The sequence below is a fragment of the Corythoichthys intestinalis genome, chromosome 18 (assembly GCF_030265065.1).
Source record: "Corythoichthys intestinalis isolate RoL2023-P3 chromosome 18, ASM3026506v1, whole genome shotgun sequence".
Lineage (NCBI taxonomy): Eukaryota > Metazoa > Chordata > Actinopteri > Syngnathiformes > Syngnathidae > Corythoichthys > Corythoichthys intestinalis.
The window spans coordinates 4,819,086-4,838,126 of record NC_080412.1 but is presented as its reverse complement, the minus strand read 5'-3'; the positions used below and the strand labels follow the sequence as shown (position 1 = coordinate 4,838,126).

At 42.7% G+C, this 19,041-nt stretch overlaps 2 protein-coding genes across 6 annotated transcripts in view; one reads left to right on the top strand and one right to left on the bottom strand.

Moving 5' to 3' along the window:
* LOC130906330 (gastrula zinc finger protein XlCGF57.1-like) overlaps positions 1–19,041 on the bottom strand; it is a 63,089-nt gene that overhangs the window by 11,425 nt on the left and 32,623 nt on the right. The window lies entirely within an intron of this gene.
* LOC130906327 (uncharacterized) overlaps positions 1–19,041 on the top strand; it is a 55,288-nt gene that overhangs the window by 22,393 nt on the left and 13,854 nt on the right. The window contains exon 1 of one of the 4 annotated variants that reach the window (XM_057820535.1): positions 17,808–17,952. The exons of 2 other annotated variants lie outside the window; for them this stretch is intronic. In XM_057820535.1, the coding sequence (XP_057676518.1) occupies positions 17,935–17,952 (18 nt within the window). In that variant the 5' untranslated portion in view covers positions 17,808–17,934. Of the gene's footprint in view, positions 1–17,807; positions 17,953–17,974; positions 18,254–19,041 lie in introns of those variants that run through there. One more of the 4 variants, XM_057820536.1, reaches the window with a different exon arrangement.

Below are 19,041 nucleotides of genomic sequence, written 5' to 3'. Positions count from 1 at the left end.
ATTTATCCCACTCGGATGGTACCAGTTCCGACCTCAAAGCGTTCCAAGCAAATGTAAAAAACAATGATGGCTGATCGCGACGAGGTGTTTTTTTATTTTGGCCATCCAAAGACATTTTGACCTCCAGCGAACCTGCCTTCCTATAGAGCCTACCCACCAACGTCATAAAACCACGTGCTCGCTGTATGGTTCCGCCCACTTGTCCGTCATTTTGACTCTGTATTAGCATTGTTTTCAATTGATGGCGGAATTTAAAATGCATTTCATGGAAGACCCGGTGCTTTCTGATGGCGCAAACTCACTGGATCTGTTGCATAAAAGGCGTTATGAGGAAAAGCTTCGTTCTATACAGTCGCCAGATCCATATTTGATGCCCAAATCGATGTTTTTCGACCCACCGTCTTCGCCCTGTCTGCCTGACATCTGCTACGCTGATATTTACAATTATCTTGTCCACACAAAATCAGCCTATTCCCACGAAAATTTGAAAAACTTCAAGAGCTTGGAGGCTTATAAATACTTCGTTGCTGGTTGGGTGAAACAGGTCCTCGTTCGGCAGGAATCTATCTTGTGCTTGGAAAGGTGAGTTACGAAATTTTCAATTCAAAATCTTTTGTTATTGCTAACATCCACTGTCAAGTCTAATGTATTTCATGTCGTTTGTCAATGGAGTTAAGGCTTTTAATGTTTATATGGTTTAGCGATAGCACTCTCACGACATACATACGTGTATGTTGTCGGCGATTAGCCTAGCAATGATCTTAATTGTGGTTATTTGTCAGCCCCGTAGACGAGGCCAGTTTCTTTCACTTGGTACCAGCTAAATATTATTCAAAAAAACAACGATGGTGGAAGAAAGGGAAGTCACAGACATCTTGAATTTGAAACTATGTCGTACTACGTCGTATGTTGTCGGCGATTAGCCTCGCAATGATCTTAATTGTGGTTATTTGTCAGCTCCGTAGACGAGGCCATTTTCTTTCACTTGGTACCAGCTAAATATTATTCAAAAAATAACGATGGTGGAAGAAAGGGAAGTCACAAACATCTTGAATTTGAAACTATGTCGTACTACGTCGTATGTTGTCGGCGATTAGCCTCGCAATGATCTTAATTGTGGTTATTTGTCAGCCCAAAACCCCCTAAGTATATCTTAAATGCATCTTATCGGATATAAAATGACTACTACATAGTCTGTGGTGATTTTTTGGTGTCCAGTTTTCACGTCGAATTGCAGCCGTCCATTTCGCTCTCCTCTTTGGATCCCTCAGAATACGGTAAAACTTCAAGTCTCTCCTTCCATCTTCTCTGTTAGTGCAACCAACAGCCACACACGCCTTCACCATTTTGATTATTAATGTTAAGGAGCAGAAAAACACGCCGTAAATAGGAGAAATGTACGTAGCCGTAACAGGTTAACACTATGTTTTGACGGACAAGTGGGCGGTACCATTCAGGAGAGCGGAGCTGTGACGTCACGTGGGTAGGGTCTATAAGCGATCAAATAGCAGAGGAAAAACGACGGCTGCGTTATAGCCCACACTGTAAACTGCCTTTTTTTAGTTCCATCCTTTGCTGATCGTCAATATAAAAACATAGTACAACAAAGATGATGTCGGACTTTTCCGGCCTCCGACTCAGAAAATATCATTGGAACGCCACTCGAACTGGTAGGTCCAAGTCGCGAAGTCAGTGAAAAAATAACTACCCCGACTTCCAAGTTGTTTCAATCTGACGTCACTGGACAAAATGACGCTCAAGAAAACTTATTGAATGATAACACAATAATGAAGTAAATCAAGTTTATTTGAGACGCCATGTATTTTTTTCTCATACAGTGAATTATCTTTGTTGTGCTATGGTTTTATATTGACGATCAGCAAAGGATGTAACTTAAAAAAAAGGCAGTTTACAGTGTGGGCAATAACGCAGCCGTCGTTTTTCCTCTACTATTTGATCGCTTATTGGAAGGCAAGTTCGCTGGAGGTCAAAATGTCTTTGGATGGCCAAAATAAAAAACACCTCGTCGCGATCAGCCATCTTTGTTGTTTACATTTGCTTGGAACGCTTTGAGGTCGGAACTGGTACCATCCGAGTGGGATAAATCCGACTTCCCACTTCTCTGGAACGCAGCATGAAAGTGTTGGATGGTGCGTCTTTACTCACGAGAGATAATGGCTATGCATAGCAAAAGTTTCTGCCAGTGTTAGTTGCGTGGGACCTTTCTTTTTATCTTCGGTTTTCTTAACATACTTCTTATATTGTTTGTCGCTAAATGCTTGATTAGGTTGTTTGTACTAAAACTTCTTACAGCTTTACCACCACGCTTGAATTTATTGTGGCATATGTTGCACTCTGCCTCTTCGTCTTTCTTGTCCTTTAAGGTGAAATGATCCCACACAACAGACATTTTTACCGATAAAGTCTCTCGGTAAATTGGGAGACTGTAATGTAGTGTGTTGAAGGAGTGCCGTAAAATGCGGACCGGATTTTAGGGAAACGGAAACTGGAATGGATTATGTATATTGGTGCGCTGGAAAACACGGACCGGATTTTCAAAAAACTGGATCGGAAGTCTGGATCGGAATTTTTCCGTGTCGGCCGATCCGATACCGATGCGCATTTTTTTGCCCATATCGGCGTCCAATTAGATCCAAATATCGGATCGGGACATCTCTAGTTTTTTTTATAATTGATCCTAAAGGTAGGAGATGAAGCACAAAAAGAACAGGCCCTAAAATAGAGCCTTGCGGTGCCCCGCAAAACAGAGAAGTTTGTGAGGAGGAAAATTCCCAAATCATTACCGAGAATGTTCTATGTTGTAGGTACGATTTAAACCATTTTACAGCGTTACCACGGATACCTATGACATGTTCTAAACGAGATACAAGGACTGTATGGTCGACTATATCGAATGCTGCTGTGAGGTCTAGTAAAACAAGGACAGTGCTGACTCTGTGCTGTGTCTGGACCTGAAGCCTGATTGGAACTTGTCAATGGTGGAGTTTGTCTCTAAGAAGGTTTGCAATTGAATAAAAATAACTTTTTCTAAAACTTTGGAAAGGAAAGACAAGTGGGAGACGGGTCTAAAATTGGACAGCACAGAGGAGTCGAGATGGGGTTTTTTAAGAAGGGGTCTGACTACAGCCTGTTTGAAGGCAGCTGGGACAGAACCGGAACTGAGAGAGGTATTTATGAGAGACAGCAGACTTGATCCAAGCGGGGAAAGCGGCACTAAGCCAAAAAAGCGCACCAGAGTGTCCAAAACATTGACTTATTTCAAAGAAACAAAGGAGGGTACACTGTTGTGTCCTGTCTCTTCAATGCCAAGCTTGGTTGCCCGTCGGCCGCGAATAAACACCTGCGCTGTCACCCAGTTGTAATTTTCGAAGACCACAGGAGTAAGTCCATCTAACTCACTAACGACATGATTTATTGAAGTTGCTAAGCCTGTCGCGATATGCAATGAGTCCATTTATCGCATGGTAAACAAAAAAAGAGGGCGGTAATTTTCACGGCTGTGCTTTATCACTGCGCGCGCGCGTGCGTGGTTATGGCATATGAGACTCCAGTTCCTTTCTCTTATCAACACACTGTAGAATTAAAGTGCCTATGACAGCAAAAAACATGTTTATTTCATATTTTCCGCGGAATTTTATGCTCCTGAATGAAATGGACTGCTTGGATGTGTGTGGAAGCGATCGCCATATTTATTTAGTTTTTAATTTCACGCCATGAAAATGAGTGATTTCCGGCTCCAGTCTCGAGTTGAGAAAGAGGGCGCTATGACGTGTACGGTAGAAGGGGTCCTCTTCACTATCCAGCCGTGCTGTTGCATGAGAAGGACGAAGGATTCAGCTGATTTTGCGGATTAATTTGTTTATTTTTCGCATCACGCCAGCCAAACGGCTGCAGAAAAAATTTGCTGCACCAGGGAGAGTCGTGTGAGCCTTTTTGGGGTTTCAAAAGGTTCCCATTCACTGGTGGATATTGGCGAAAACAAGCCCTACAACTATTGGGCCGTTTGACTTAGGAGGAAGTGAGTAAAAATCGTGTTTTGTATTATGTCAAATAGTGGGATCATTTTAATATGTAGGTGGCTTGCATTTTGTGGCTGACATGCTCGTTGTCCACTCGGCCGACGACCGAGTCGCACATCTGACCGCTGGGGGAGCACTACACTCGGTTGATTGCCTTCTTCATGTGCCCGGTGTTCTGTCAAATTTTCCACCCAATCAGAAATTGCAACTTTGTGTTAAAAATGGCCGCGAATACAGCGATTACAAAGTAAACACTACAAACTTTCTTTAAATAATGGACTATTTACTTACGTTTCATCATGGATGGGCAGGTAGAAAAGACCTCCTAAGGCACATTCTGTCTGTCATGTTAGCTGCACAACAACTGCACGCCGCTCTTTGTTTACGTCGTCGCCATGTAGTAAAGCTTTATTTTTCATTATATTCATGTTGACCATGTGGCAGCTGCGCGTTCCTCCGACGTCGGCTGGTTTGTCCGGCGGTACTCTCCGGCTGCTTCCCTGGCGAGCTCTCCTGTCCGTAGTAACAGGGGAACAAGCTGTAACTTGCTCTCCGCCGGGTTGGTTGCCGATCGGCGAAGACAGTCGACAACCCCGCGGCAGTGTGACATGATAGGGGCTAGTTTTGTGCGATTTTTCGCTTGGAAAAGCGAAAATCAGACTTTGAGACGTCACTCGGTTCAGGTTAGCATGTCGGCTAGCTGTCACGCCTCTTGGTTTGTTTACATTCTCCGAAGCCGGCGGGCAGGGAAACGTCAAAAGCCTGACTAACTACGACGGCATAATATGGCGTTTGGGAGGTGCGACAGTAAAGGTAAAGTCGACAGTTTTCACCATTATGGAGTAATTTTGCCATGTCGTACTGAATAAATGCATTTTTATTATTTCATATTCCATTTAGCACAAGATTGTTATTTGTCATGACCATATCATTAATTTAGCAATTGGGAAAAATACTTCAATAAAAAGAATATCCTTTAAAAATATTGGAGTAGAGAGAATGAAACAATGACATTTTGCGGCTCTCTTCGTCGCATTTTCCTCATTCTGAATAATTCCCCCTCAATGGACTGCATATTAAATCAGATGAAACATCCACCTGTTGGGGACGCTGGAGCCATTTAATGGTAGGCGTGGGTAACCGGCAGATTAAGTGACTAATTTCTCGTCATCTGCGCTTTGCCAAATTGTTGTATATAGTCGAATCGTATCAAAATATGATTCTAATCCACATATTAAAAGTGAAAGAATCTGGCCTCGTCTACGGATCATCAGTTAAACAGGGGTGTCCAAACTTTTTGCAAAGGGGGCCAGATTTGGTGTGGAAAAAATGTGGTGGGGGCTACCTTGGCTGATTTACGTAGAACAATATATTTAAACAAATTTTAGCAAGCCCTTCTGTGTGTCACATTTGCTTTATTATTATTATTATTTTTTTTATTCATAATTTCAAGGGTCTCGCCTTTGTGGTGTTCTTTTTCGACCCTCGGGCTCTTGCGAAATACTGCTGCTGTGAAATCAAACTAGCTTCAAGTTGCTTTAATTTCTCGCTGTATATCTTCCCTGTCTTGTCGTACATGTCAGTGTGTCTTGTTTGGTAATATCGCCTGACATTGAACTCTTTGAAAACAGCGACTGTCTCTTTGCAAATGAGGCAGACACAGTTGTTGCGTATTTTATTGAAGAAATAGTCCAATATCCACCTATCCTTGAAGCGTCGGCCATTGCAGTCAACTTTTTTTTTTTTATTGATTGTCGCCATTTTAGAAAATTGGAAGTAAAGGGTCACATGGGGTAATGTTGCTTAGAGTGCTGCTCTTAAAGTTTTTCAAAGTTTCATGAGAATAGGCTGAGTTTCTGTGGACGAGATAGTTGTAGATATCAGGGTAACAGATGTCAGGCAGAGACGGCGAAGACAGCGGGTCGAAAAATATCGATTTAGGCATCAATTATGGATCTGGCGAATGGATCGACCGAAGCTTTTCCACATAACGCCTTTTTTGCAACACATCCAATGAGTTTACAGCGTCTGAAAGCACCGGGGCTTCATGAATTGCACTATAAATTGCACGATAAATTGAGACCATTGAGAATACGGACACACAATGACGGACAATATGGCGCCACAATACAGCGACACGTCATTGTGTGACGTTAGTGATTGGGGTCTATAGTAAAACAGATGAAACTATTCTCCTGCCGACGTCATCCACCAGTTGGGGACGCTAGAGCCCTATAATGGTAGGCGAGGCTAACTGGCAGATTAAAAGACCTAATTTCTCGTCGTCTGCGCTTTGCCAAATTGTTGTATAGACCCCAATCACGTGACGTCACAACTCCGCCACCCTGGTTCCGCTATATTGTCCGTCAGCTCGTCGTGTTTACATATTACCGCTACGTACATTCCTCCTATTACTGCGTGTTTTTCTGCTTGTCCAAGGAATCACCGCCTAGTAAACGAACCCCAAAACCTTCCTGACAATCGTTAGCATTGATTAATCAAAATGGTGAAGGCATGTGTGACGGTTGGTTGCAGTAACAGAGAAGATAAACGGTCATTTTAGAAGTTGCTGTGTGCCCATTGTTAAAAGGGCAAATCTCTAAAGCAGCACAGTTTGTTTATCTCGGTCCATGATGCGTTTGTGTCGACAGCCGTCATACAGCGGCGAAAACATCAATATGATGCCAACACGATCGCAGACATCATCAGACGGAGACTACGAAGCTCGTCGCCACGGTCGCACAGCAAGAAGGTGAGCGCAACATCTGTTGTGCCGAAAAATAGCCGCTCTGCGTGAAATGTCCCCCCTGACGGGAGCGCCCACACGGAAACGACTTTCTTGTACCGTGAATATATATTATTTTTCTCTGCTTGAACTAATAAATGTCATACCTGTTTGATTGTCATTGGGATATGGTTGTGAAAACCTGTAGACTAATACATTTCTGCTCAAAGATGGTTATGTGGCCCAGTCCACGATTTGTTACTAAAATACAGTACTAATATTTTGTGTAATTTAATTATTTCAAACTTATCTTACAGTCGTAAATCCATTACTGTAATGCATCTGTTGAGAGAAATGGTGGAGGAAATGTTTTGTATTCATAAATGTGTCCTCAGTTGATGTTGAAATAATGTTCCTATTGCTTGTTATTATTGACATATTATCTTTTCGCCACAAGATGGCAGGATGGGACTTAATTGTCTAAAGTGCTACTATTATTACTTCTTTGTGTTTTACTTTAATTACTTTGATTTGTGGGATTGCCTGTGAAGACAGCAATGAGAGAGGATGTATCCACATGTCAGTGGAAATTAAACACGCCAAGTTTTGGCTAAAAGACAACTTATTCTCCATCAATTCTTCCTACGAATGCAATGTTGAGCTGCAACCACCTCAACAGGTTATGGGCCCAGGAGTCATTCGAAGGTAAAGTCAGTTTCCACCGTGTAGAAGGTCGAGAAGGACAGAGTGCTCACGGACTGCTGATTAGCGGAAAAAGCTAACACGCAACATGGATCCACGAGGAACAAGTAGGTTGCCTCGACTGGCATTTGACGGAGATGAAGCGAAATATGAACTCTGGGAAACTAAATGTTGGGACATTTTCATCTAATCGGGCTAAAGAAGACAGTGCTGGTAGGACAAACCACTGAAGCCGAGAGAGAAAATGATGAAATGAAAAATGCGGACGCCTATGCTGAAATGATACAACTTCTTGATGATAAAAGCCAATCATTCATAATCATTAATTAATTAATTAATTAAATTATTAATTTAATCATTAATAATTAATTAATCATGATCATTAATAATGAGAGATGCGCCAAATGACGGAAGAAAAGCTCTGAAAATATTAAGACAATATTATGCTGGGAAGGGAAATCCCAGGATTATCAACTTGTACACCATGCTACCATCTCCTTAAAAGGGAAACGAAGAAAGCATAGTGGACTACATAATAAGAGCTGAGACTGCCATCACAGCATTGCGAAATGCAGGTGAAACAATTGGAGATGGTCTACTTATCGAAATGGTCTTGAAGGGGCTGCCAGAAAGTTACAAGCCATTTACAATTCATGTGGCGCATACCGATGAGAACATGACATTTACAGAATTCAAAACCAAACCCCGAAGTTTTGAAGAAACGGAAAAATTAAATGCAGCAGAATCGCGCGACAGAGTGATGAAGACTCAAGCAAGAGCTTCAAAGCAAACCACAAAAGCAAACGCTTGTGACCGGATCAAAGACGACACAGAGTTGGTGTGCTTCAAATGTAGGATCAAAGGCCACCGTGAAAAATCATGTCGACAAAAGACATTGTGTAGTCGTTGCAAAACTGACACGCACATAGACGCCACTTGCAGACGCAAGGACAAACCGGACGGAGCGAGAAAAATTGCTGAAGATGGAGATCCTGACTTCGCGTTCAAGGTGAGAGATGAACAGCCCGACACCAGGTGGCAGGATACACACAGCATCCGGGAACGAGGCCTGATGGTGGACACGGGAGCGACATCTCCTATCATCACTGACGTAATGAAGTTCTAAAGCTTTGAGGAGATGTTCAAACCAGAGAACCACAGCGTCGAGTTGGCAGATGGTACACGGTGCATTGGAGTCGCACTAAAAAGAGGAGATGAAGAGTGCTACCTGATTGACAACGGAGGACAGCAGCGCAAGGCAACACTCAGAAACGCACTCTTCATACCATCGTACCCACGAAACATCTTTTCGGTGAAAGCAGCAACATCGAGTGGAGCCACGGTACTTTTCAAAGAAGGTGAAAATGCACTGATAACCAAAGACGGTACGAAATTCAATATTCATGTGTATGGCAAGCTGTATTTTTTGCATACAAATGGTGAGTCTGACAAGTGCAATGCATGTTATGATATTCACACATGGCACCAAATATTAGGCAACTGTAATTATGAGGATGTGATCAAATTACAGAAAGTATTTGACGGAATGCAGATTAAGGGAAAAGAAACAAGACCTGAACCAGAGGTCGCGTTAACCAAATATTTTCCGTTGTTGACCGGTTTTTTAAAATGGTGACGGAAAAAACTGAAGTCCGTCCGTCATTTTGACAGGTTGCAATTCACACCCCAGACCACAGGGTGGCGAGTGAGCATATTAATTAGCTATTGTCTTTCTTAATGCATGACGTCGTTGGCTATTCTGTCAGAATATTGTAGCGTCACCGGGGTCTGGCGGCGGCACCGTGATTGACACATCAACGCGAGGTCCTTATTGGTGCACCCGGTGTGCCAGCGCGTCATCCAATTGGTGGACTAGATTGCCGCCTGTGTATAGACCCCAATCACATGACGTCATAAGTCCGCCCCCCTGACTGGAGCCCCCATATTGTCAGTCAGCTCGTCGTGTTCTCATTACCGCTACGTACATGCCTCCTATTACGGCGTGTTTTTCTGCTCGTTAATCAAAATGGTGTGGCGGTTGGTTGCAGTAACAGAGAAGATAGACGGAGAGACTTGAAGTTCTACCGTATTCTGAGAGACCCGAAGAGGAGAGCGAGATGGACTGCTGTAATTCGACAAGAAATCTGGGCACCAAACAATCACCACAGACTATGTAGTAGTTATTTTATATCTGGTAAGATGCATTTTAATATATATTTAGAAGATTTTGGGCTGACAACCACAATTAAGATCATTGTGTGACGTTGGTGATTGGGGTCTATATAGTTGCCACTTTTTCTTCGGGGGTGGAGTTGTTGTTTTGTTGGTGTTGTTCGCGGTAAGCAGAGTAAAAAGAGGGAGAAAAATACCACGACTTCAGTGTATAATTTTTCGCCGCCAAGCAAGCGTTACAATATTGATTAAAATGAATGAAAACTAAATACTATTGAATATGTCATCATTATCATTTTAAAAATTTAAGTGACGGGTAAAAATAGATTATGACCGGATTTTATGACCCTGTCAGTCAAAATGACAGACAACGAAAATGTCTAGCGCAACCTCTGACCTGAACGAACGTGTGAGATATGCATACAAGGAAAATTTATCCAGACTCGAAATAGAGACCCAGATACTCGAGCAGATACACCCTTAAAATTGGTACACTCAGATCTAGCGGGTCCTATAACTCCAGAATCGATTGATGGTTACAAATATGTGCAGTTATTCACAGATGATTACTCTGGTGCAATTTTCACATATTTCCTGAAAAAGAAAAGTGACACTGTTCTAGCAACAGAAAAATTTCTCGCAGATATAGCTCCTTATGGGAAAGTAAGGTGCATCCGATCTGATAACTGGACTGAATATACTTGCAATGAGTTCCGAACATTGTTGAGAAAAAGTGAAATAAGACACGAAACATCAGCGCCGTATTCCCCACACCAGAAAGGGACAGCTGAAAGAGGATGGCGTACATTATTTGAAATGTGTAGGTGCATGCTAGGACGAAAGTGGGATACCAAAATACCTATGGCACTATGCAGTACAAACTAGGGATGTCCCGATCCAGGTTTTTGCACTTCCGATCCGATACCGATATTCTTTTGCACTTCCGATCCGATATCGATACTGGCCGATACCGATGCCGGCCTATCTGAGCATGTATTAAAGTTCAAAGTTATTTAGCCTCCTTACTTAGTTGTCAGACTCATGTTGAAAAGGGTTTTAGTACTCTTGATAACAACTAGCCAGCTGAATTAGGTGAGTTTGAATAACACACAACGGTTGGTAACAAGAAACTGACCTGTTTATTCAGTGACAAACACAAAACATTCTAAACAACAAACAGAAATGGCATAGTCAGTCAGTAAAACGTGCAAATAATATTGTAAACTGTCAGTGGAAAATCCCACAAACCCCCCAAGCTATTAGATGCTTTTAATGTTTTGTGCATTAGTTACAATAATTGTATAAAAAGCCTCTCAGGTTTAAATAAACGACTATTTCAGTATCAAGTTAACATTTTAAAACGGCAAATAAAATACTCAAGTCCCCATTCTGTATCAGCAGCTTTAAACTACATTCAATTAATTTAATTTTGCGAATCAACTGTTGTAAAAATGGCTCCCGTATTTCCATAATTTCCCTTCTACTTTTAACATGTGAAACTTTTAAAACTCTTTTGAAGATAGATTCAAGTCAAGATTTTGCCATTTAGGAGTATTTTAGATCAAAAGTTAATTAGGTTCGCTTGGAAGGTTCACAACAGCCTACTAGGGAAGTCTTCTGCTTTAAGATGGCGGCTGTTTACTAACGCATCTGTTTTCAATACTTCGATGTTGCTAATGCAGTCGAGTCTGTCGTTTTGCATCTAGTTCTATATACATATGATATCTATTATCTCCAGTAAAACGACGTTGACGTCGTTTGTAGCGGCTGTCAGCAGCAGTCAGGTATTCTTGTGTTTTTTGTCCAGCTGCATGTGTTGAGCTAAAGCCGTGAGTTGAGCATTGGCATTACCCGGGGCGGGTCTATGACAAGCATTATGTTTACTTTCGGGATGCAATGCGGTCAGTTTCTTATTTATGGAGATAGAATAGTGCCAAAAGAAGTGAGGTTGTAAAATGAAAATTACACCTGTAAAATGACCAATTTTAACTAAAAAACACTTGTATTTCCAAATTTTGCGTTGTGTAATAAACATGAAAAAAACACGATGTAAAAAAATTCTACAATTGTTTTTTTTTCCAATTACAAGTGATTTTTTGTTCTACGGGTGTTTTTTCTTAGCTACGGGTTAAAAATTACCAATTACAAGTACACAAGTTTTGTCACATTCTTGTCGAGTTTTATGTGTCAAAAAAGATACTCGTAACCTAGTTTTAAAATAAAAACATACTTGTAAAATGACTAATTTTAACTTGTAAAACAAAAAAACAACAACTTGTATTTCCAAAATTTGCGTTGTGAAATAAACATGAAAAAAACACAATGTAAATAATAAATTTTACAAGTGTTTTTTTTTCCAATTACAAGTGATTTTTTTGTTCTACAGATGTTTTTTCATCACTACGGGTTAAAAATGACCAATTACAAGTGCACAAGTTTTGTCACATTCTTGTCGAGTTTTATGGGCCAAAAAAGATACTCGTAACCTAGTCTTAAAATAAAAACATACCTGTACATTTGACTAATTTTAACTTGAATAACAAAAAAACCCCTTGTATTTCCAAATTTTGCGTTGTGAAATAAACATGAAAAAAACACAATATAAGAAAAATTCTACAAGTGTTTTTTTTCCATTTACAAGTGATTTTTTTTGTTCTACAGGTGTTTTTTCTTTGCTTATAACCTCGCGAGTTTTGTCTCCCCCTTGTCGCGTTTTCAGAGACAAAAGTCACTTGTAACCAAAGATGAAAAAATCTACTTGTACATCGAAATAATCTGTTGTAAAAAACAAACACAAAAATATCATTCCAAGTCGTGGTCAAAAGAAGATGTTAAGAACACAATCTTGTGGTGACCCTTTTGTTGACATAATTCACCCACTTTAATTGTGTGTCTGATTGGCCGAGCGCGTTACCGGCTGCGTCACAGTCATGTGACTACACATTATAAAGAGCCGCGCGCGTTCCGGTTCAAGAGAGAGTGTACGAGAGTTCGCGAGAGTTACATCGCTGGACACAGCAATTGAGCAATAAAGACTCTTTAACAAGCATCCCGCTTCACTGGTGACCCCGACGAGCCTCGCTGAAGTCTCAGAGGCATTTTCGAACACTTTTGAGCAATGGCGGATTCTAGCTTTCTCGAGCTAGCGATGTTTTCCGAGTCTTCTGCGGCCGCGTGGTTCGCTAACGCGGAGGAGCAGTTCGTCCTCCGTGGTGTTTCCGACGACACCATGCGCTTCTACCACGTGGTGGCCGCGCTCGGGTACTCAACGGCGGTCAGAGCACAGTATGGAGATAGAATAGTGCCAAAAGAAGTGAGGTTGTAAAATGAAAATTCTTCCTGTAAAATGACCATTTTTAACTAAAAAACACTTGTATTACCGACTTTTTCCTTTTGTAATAAACATGAAAAAAACACAATGTAAAAAATACATTATACAAGTGTTTTTTTTCCAATTACAAGTGATTTTTTTTGTTCTACGGGTGTTTTTTCTTAGCTACAGGTTAAAAAGTTTTGTCTCACCCTTGTCGCGTTTTATGAGACAAAAAAAAATACTCGTAACCTAGTTTTAAAATAAAAACATACCTGTAAAATGACTCATCTTAACTAAAAAACACTTGTATTTTAACTAAAAAAACACTTGTATTTCCAAATTTTTTCGTTGTGAAATAAACATGAAAAAACAATATTATAAAATTTCTTCAAGTGTTTTTTTTCCTCATTTACAAGTGATTTTTTTTGTTCTACGGGTGTTTTTTCTTAGCTACAGGTTAAAAAGTTTTGTCTCACCCTTGTCGCGTTTTATGAGACAAAAAAAATACTTGTAACCTAGTTTTAAAATAAAAACATACCTGTAAAATGACTCATCTTAACTAAAAAACACTTGTATTTTAACTAAAAAAACACTTGTATTTCCAAATTTTTCGTTGTGAAATAAACATGAAAAAACAATATTAAAAAATTTCTTCAAGTGTTTTTTTCCCCCATTTACAAGTGATTTTTTTATTTTTCTACAGGTGTTTTTTTCTTTGCTACAGGTGAAAAAGTTTCGTCTCACCCCTTGTGGCGTTTTCTGAGACAAAAGTCACTTGTAACCAAAGATGAAAAAATCTACTTGTACATCGAAATAATATGTTGTAAAACACAAAAATATCATTCCAAGTCGTGGTCAAAAGAAGACGTTAGTTAAGAAAGAACACAATCTAGTGAATAGTTCTTCGGGTGTTTTATCTTTAATAATCTACAAGTGTTTTCTGAGCATGTACAACTAAATTTCGGCCCAAGCATGTGATGTGAGGCAAAATTCAGACCAATCGGAACGGCGATTGTTCAGGAGGAGGGCGGGACACACCATTGCCGACCTGCTCCTTCTTGCTTTATTCATCACGGCAGAGTACGACAGAAATGGCAGAGCACGCTCAGGTAAGAAGTTCCGTGGAATTAATGTTTTCTCATGAATGTCATTCAGTTAAAGATTTATCAAGCGTATATAATCATAATTCGTGTCAACATCAAGTGAATTTCGCCTTCCTAAGAAAGGCACGAAAATCGACGACGAGCCAATTAGCTACATTAGCTATGCGGACTTCACTTGTTGAGACAATATTACAGGCATAGCCACGGACAGCTACTTGTTAAGGACCAAGTTGATATGTACACGAAGGGGGGAGGAACCCGAAAGAAGTGGAGTAGGCTAATCGACGGTCATTCACCGTAGCTAATCATTCAGCTAAGCATAGGTCGACCAATGTGTGGTAGCGAGCGAGCCTCAGAGGGAACGATGGGACTACTGAGGGAACGATGGGACTACTGAGGGAACGATGGGACTAGTAGTCCCATCGTTCCCTCTGAGGCTCGCTCGCTACGAGCCTCAGAGGGAACGATGGGACTACTGAGGGAACGATGGGACTACTGAGGGAACGATGGGACTAGTAGTCCCATCGTTCCCTCTGAGGCTCGCTCGCTACCACACATTGGTCGACCTATGCTTAGCTGAATGATTAGCTACGGTGAATGACCGTCGATTAGCCTACTCCACTTCTTTCGGGTTCCTCCCCCCTTCGTGTACATATCAACTTGGTCCTTAACAAGTAGCTGTCCGTGGCTATGCCTGTAATATTGTCTCAACAAGTGAAGTCCGCATAGCTAATGTAGCTAATTGGCTCGTCGTCGATTTTCGTGCCTTTCTTAGGAAGGCGAAATTCACTTGATGTTGACACGAATTATGATTATATACGCTTGATAAATCTTTAACTGAATGACATTCATGAGAAAACATTAATTCCACGGAACTTCTTACCTGAGCGTGCTCTGCCATTTCTGTCGTACTCTGCCGTGATGAATAAAGCAAGAAGGAGCAGGTCGGCAATGGTGTGTCCCGCCCTCCTCCTGAACAATCGCCGTTCCGATTGGTCTGAATTTTGCCTCACATCACATGCTTGGGCCGAAATTTAGTTGTACATGCTCAGAAAACACTTGTAGATTATTAAAGATAAAACACCCGAAGAACTATTCACTAGATTGTGTTCTTTCTTAACTAACGTCTTCTTTTGACCACGACTTGGAATGATATTTTTGTGTTTTACAACATATTATTTCGATGTACAAGTAGATTTTTTCATCTTTGGTTACAAGTGACTTTTGTCTCAGAAAACGCCACAAGGGGTGAGACGAAACTTTTTCACCTGTAGCAAAGAAAAAAACACCTGTAGAAAAATAAAAAAATCACTTGTAAATGGGGGAAAAAAACACTTGAAGAAATTTTTTAATATTGTTTTTTCATGTTTATTTCACAACGAAAAATTTGGAAATACAAGTGTTTTTTTAGTTAAAATACAAGTGTTTTTTAGTTAAGATGAGTCATTTTACAGGTATGTTTTTATTTTAAAACTAGGTTACAAGTATTTTTTTTGTCTCATAAAACGCGACAAGGGTGAGACAAAACTTTTTAACCTGTAGCTAAGAAAAAACACCCGTAGAACAAAAAAAATCACTTGTAAATGAGGAAAAAAAACACTTGAAGAAATTTTATAATATTGTTTTTTCATGTTTATTTCACAACGAAAAAATTTGGAAATACAAGTGTTTTTTTAGTTAAAATACAAGTGTTTTTTAGTTAAGATGAGTCATTTTACAGGTATGTTTTTATTTTAAAACTAGGTTACGAGTATTTTTTTTGTCTCATAAAACGCGACAAGGGTGAGACAAAACTTTTTAACCTGTAGCTAAGAAAAAACACCCGTAGAACAAAAAAATCACTTGTAATTGGAAAAAAAACACTTGTATAATGTATTTTTTACATTGTGTTTTTTTCATGTTTATTACAAAAGGAAAAAGTCGGTAATACAAGTGTTTTTTAGTTAAAAATGGTCATTTTACAGGAAGAATTTTCATTTTACAACCTCACTTCTTTTGGCACTATTCTATCTCCATACACAGCGCTTCGTGGTTTATCCACCGAAGGTCGACAAGTGCACGGGGCTCAAGGCACACCTCCTCAGACTTTTTGTACCGTCATACAAGTTGACTTCGTTGACGCCCAAGGTGCCCGCCTCGAGAGCCCTGCTGCCCGAGGTACCCGCCATAGATGGCGGCACTTCCGCCCCAGTTCCTCGCAGCCGTACTGCTGTCCCAGTACCCGCGCCATCGCCGCGCGCTTCCGCTCTGGCACTTCCTGACGCCGACGTTGCTGTCTCGCCTCCGGCCCTGCTCTCGCTCGCCTCGGCTCCGTCGCCGCTCTCGGTCGACGCCGCTGCGCCCGTCCCTGGCTTTCCCGGCTGCGGCGCCATTGCGCCGGCCTGCGGCCTACTCGACGACGGTGCGCCGGCCTGCGGCCTACTCGACGACGGTGCGCCCGCCTGCGGCCTACTCGACGACGCCCCGTCCGCCTCGGGCCTACTCGACGACGCCCCGTCCGCCTCGGGCCTACTCGACGGCGTCCCGTCCGGCCCTGGTCTACTCGACAGCGTCCCGTCCGGCCCTGGTCTACTCGACGGCACTGTGCCTGCTCTTGGCCTTCCTCACGACGTCATTCCTGTGCCTGCGTCTCTGGCCGCTGCTGACGTCGCTCCAGCACCTGATCCTTTGGTGGTCTCCGAGGTTGCCCCTCTACCGGCGCAGCTGGACGCCGCTGCCACTGACCTCACTCCGGCGCCTCCGGGAGTCTCCGAGGTCAGTCCTCTGCCAGCGCCGCTGGCCATCGCCGCTGGCCATCGCCGCTAGCCTTGCTGCTGTGCCGGCGCCTCCGGAAGTCTCCGAGGTTGCACGTCTCTCCTCGTCCGCCGCCTTTGGACAACGATGGCGTCGCTCCGGTTTCGGCGTTTCCCCCGCTCCTGCTACGACCGGTCGACTTGGTTCGTCTCGCCTGTCGCCCTCGTCCACGGCCGGGCGACTCCGACCGCCACGCCGGTCGCCCTCGTCTCCGGCCTCGACCGGTCCATTCCGACCGCCGCGCCCGTCGCCCTCGTCTGCAACCTCGACCGGGTGGTGCTGCTCGTCGCAGGTCTCGACCTCTTCCTCGACCGCTGCTGAGCAACGCGGCCGCCTCTCTCGGCGTCCGCTTCTCCGGCCTCGCCTGCGCGGTGCTGCACGGCGCGCTCCTCGTCATGGGCGTCCTCCTGACCGTTCTGCTCGGACGTCCCGCATCTGGCGTCCTGGACGGCCGCCTGATCGTCGCGTTCCGTCGCCCGCCGCCTGGCATCCTGGGCGTCCTCCAGACTGTTCTGCTGGGGCGTCCCGCATCTGGCGTCCTGGACGGCCGCCTGACCGTCCGTTCAGTCGTCTTCCACAGACGCCCCGGCCGCGCAACCCTTCCGTTCCGTACTTTTGTTTCGGGTTGCGCCTGGCGTCATGTGTGGGTGAATTCTGGGGGGACCTGTGTGGTGACCCTTTTGTTGACATAATTCACCCACTTTAATTGTGTGTCTGATTGGCCGAGCGCGTTACCGGCTGCGTCACAGTCACGTGACTAGACATTATAAAGAGCTGTGCGCGTTCCGGTTCAAGAGAGTGTACGAGAGTTCGCGAGAGTTACATCGCTGGACACAGCAATTGAGCAATAAAGACTCTTTAACAAGCATCCCGCTTCAATCTAGTGAATAGTTCTTCGGGTGTTTTTTTCTTTAATGATCTACAAGTGTTTTCTGAGCATGTACAACTAAATTTTGGGGTAAGCATGTGAGCCAAAATTCTGACCAATCAGAACGGCGATTGTTCAACCATTCGGAGGGAGGGGGGAGGTGCGCACCGTTCCCGACCCGCTGCTTCTTGCTTTATTCATCACGGCAGACGACAGAAATGGCAGAGCACGCTCAGGTAAGAAGTTCCGTCATGTTTTCTCATGAATGTCATTCAGTAAAAGATTTATCAAGCGTATATAATCATAATTCGTATCAACATCAAGTGAATTTGGCATTCTACGAATGGCACGAAAATAGATGACGAGCCAATTAGCTACAATTAGCCATGCGGACTTCACGTGTTGAGACGATGTTACAGGCATAGCCACGGACAGCTACTTGTTAAGGACCATGTTGATATGTACACGAAGGGGGGAGGAACCCGAAAGAAGTGGACTAGGCTAACCGACGGCCCCTCACCGTAGCTAATCATTTAGGTAAGCATAGGTCGACCAATGTGTGGTAGCGAGCCTCAGAGGGAACGAAATGACAAGCTGTGACAATTTGCAAAAACACTTCTATTTTGAATAAAAAGTGTCTCCTTTGTTAGGCAAGATTTACTCATGTATCGTTAGCTTTCTAGCATAATTTGTCATTTTTTGGACATATTGTGATTTGTGATATCTTCCTAATTTCATGTTCCTTTCAATTCTGCACAATCCTGCCTTTCTGTCTATCGGTTGTTGTCACCTACGTCATCACGACCACCTGAGCCGCCTTCTTTCGTGTATCTCAGTGACCTGGACTACATCCGCCGCAGTCACGTTCGTTTTGTTGACAATTTTGCGGGTAAGCAGCCACGCGAATGTCACATCAAAATGGAAAAAAGCCAGAAGAACGACAAGACCCCTTATGTGGAGAAGCTTGAAAAGGAAGCGTGAGATCGGCATTTGTCAATTATGACGTCAGTTGTGGTGCCTTTGCTGTGGTTGGAGACCAAAGATGACATGTTTGCGTGTGATAATGAGAACTGCCCCATTATTATTTAACCTGTGTTGGTCTACACAGCATGACACAGCTAAAGACGTGTTGGTTCTGCTCTCTGTGCTCCACTTAAGTTAGTGGTGGTTGGTAGTTTGTGATTTGTTTTAACTGACAATTTGGCAACATTAAAAGTACCTGGCCAAAGTAGTAAACTGTCATCCTTTGTATAAACATTATGCGTGTGTGTGTATTATATATATATAATGTAAAAATACAGTATTGACACAAATGCTGTACTTAC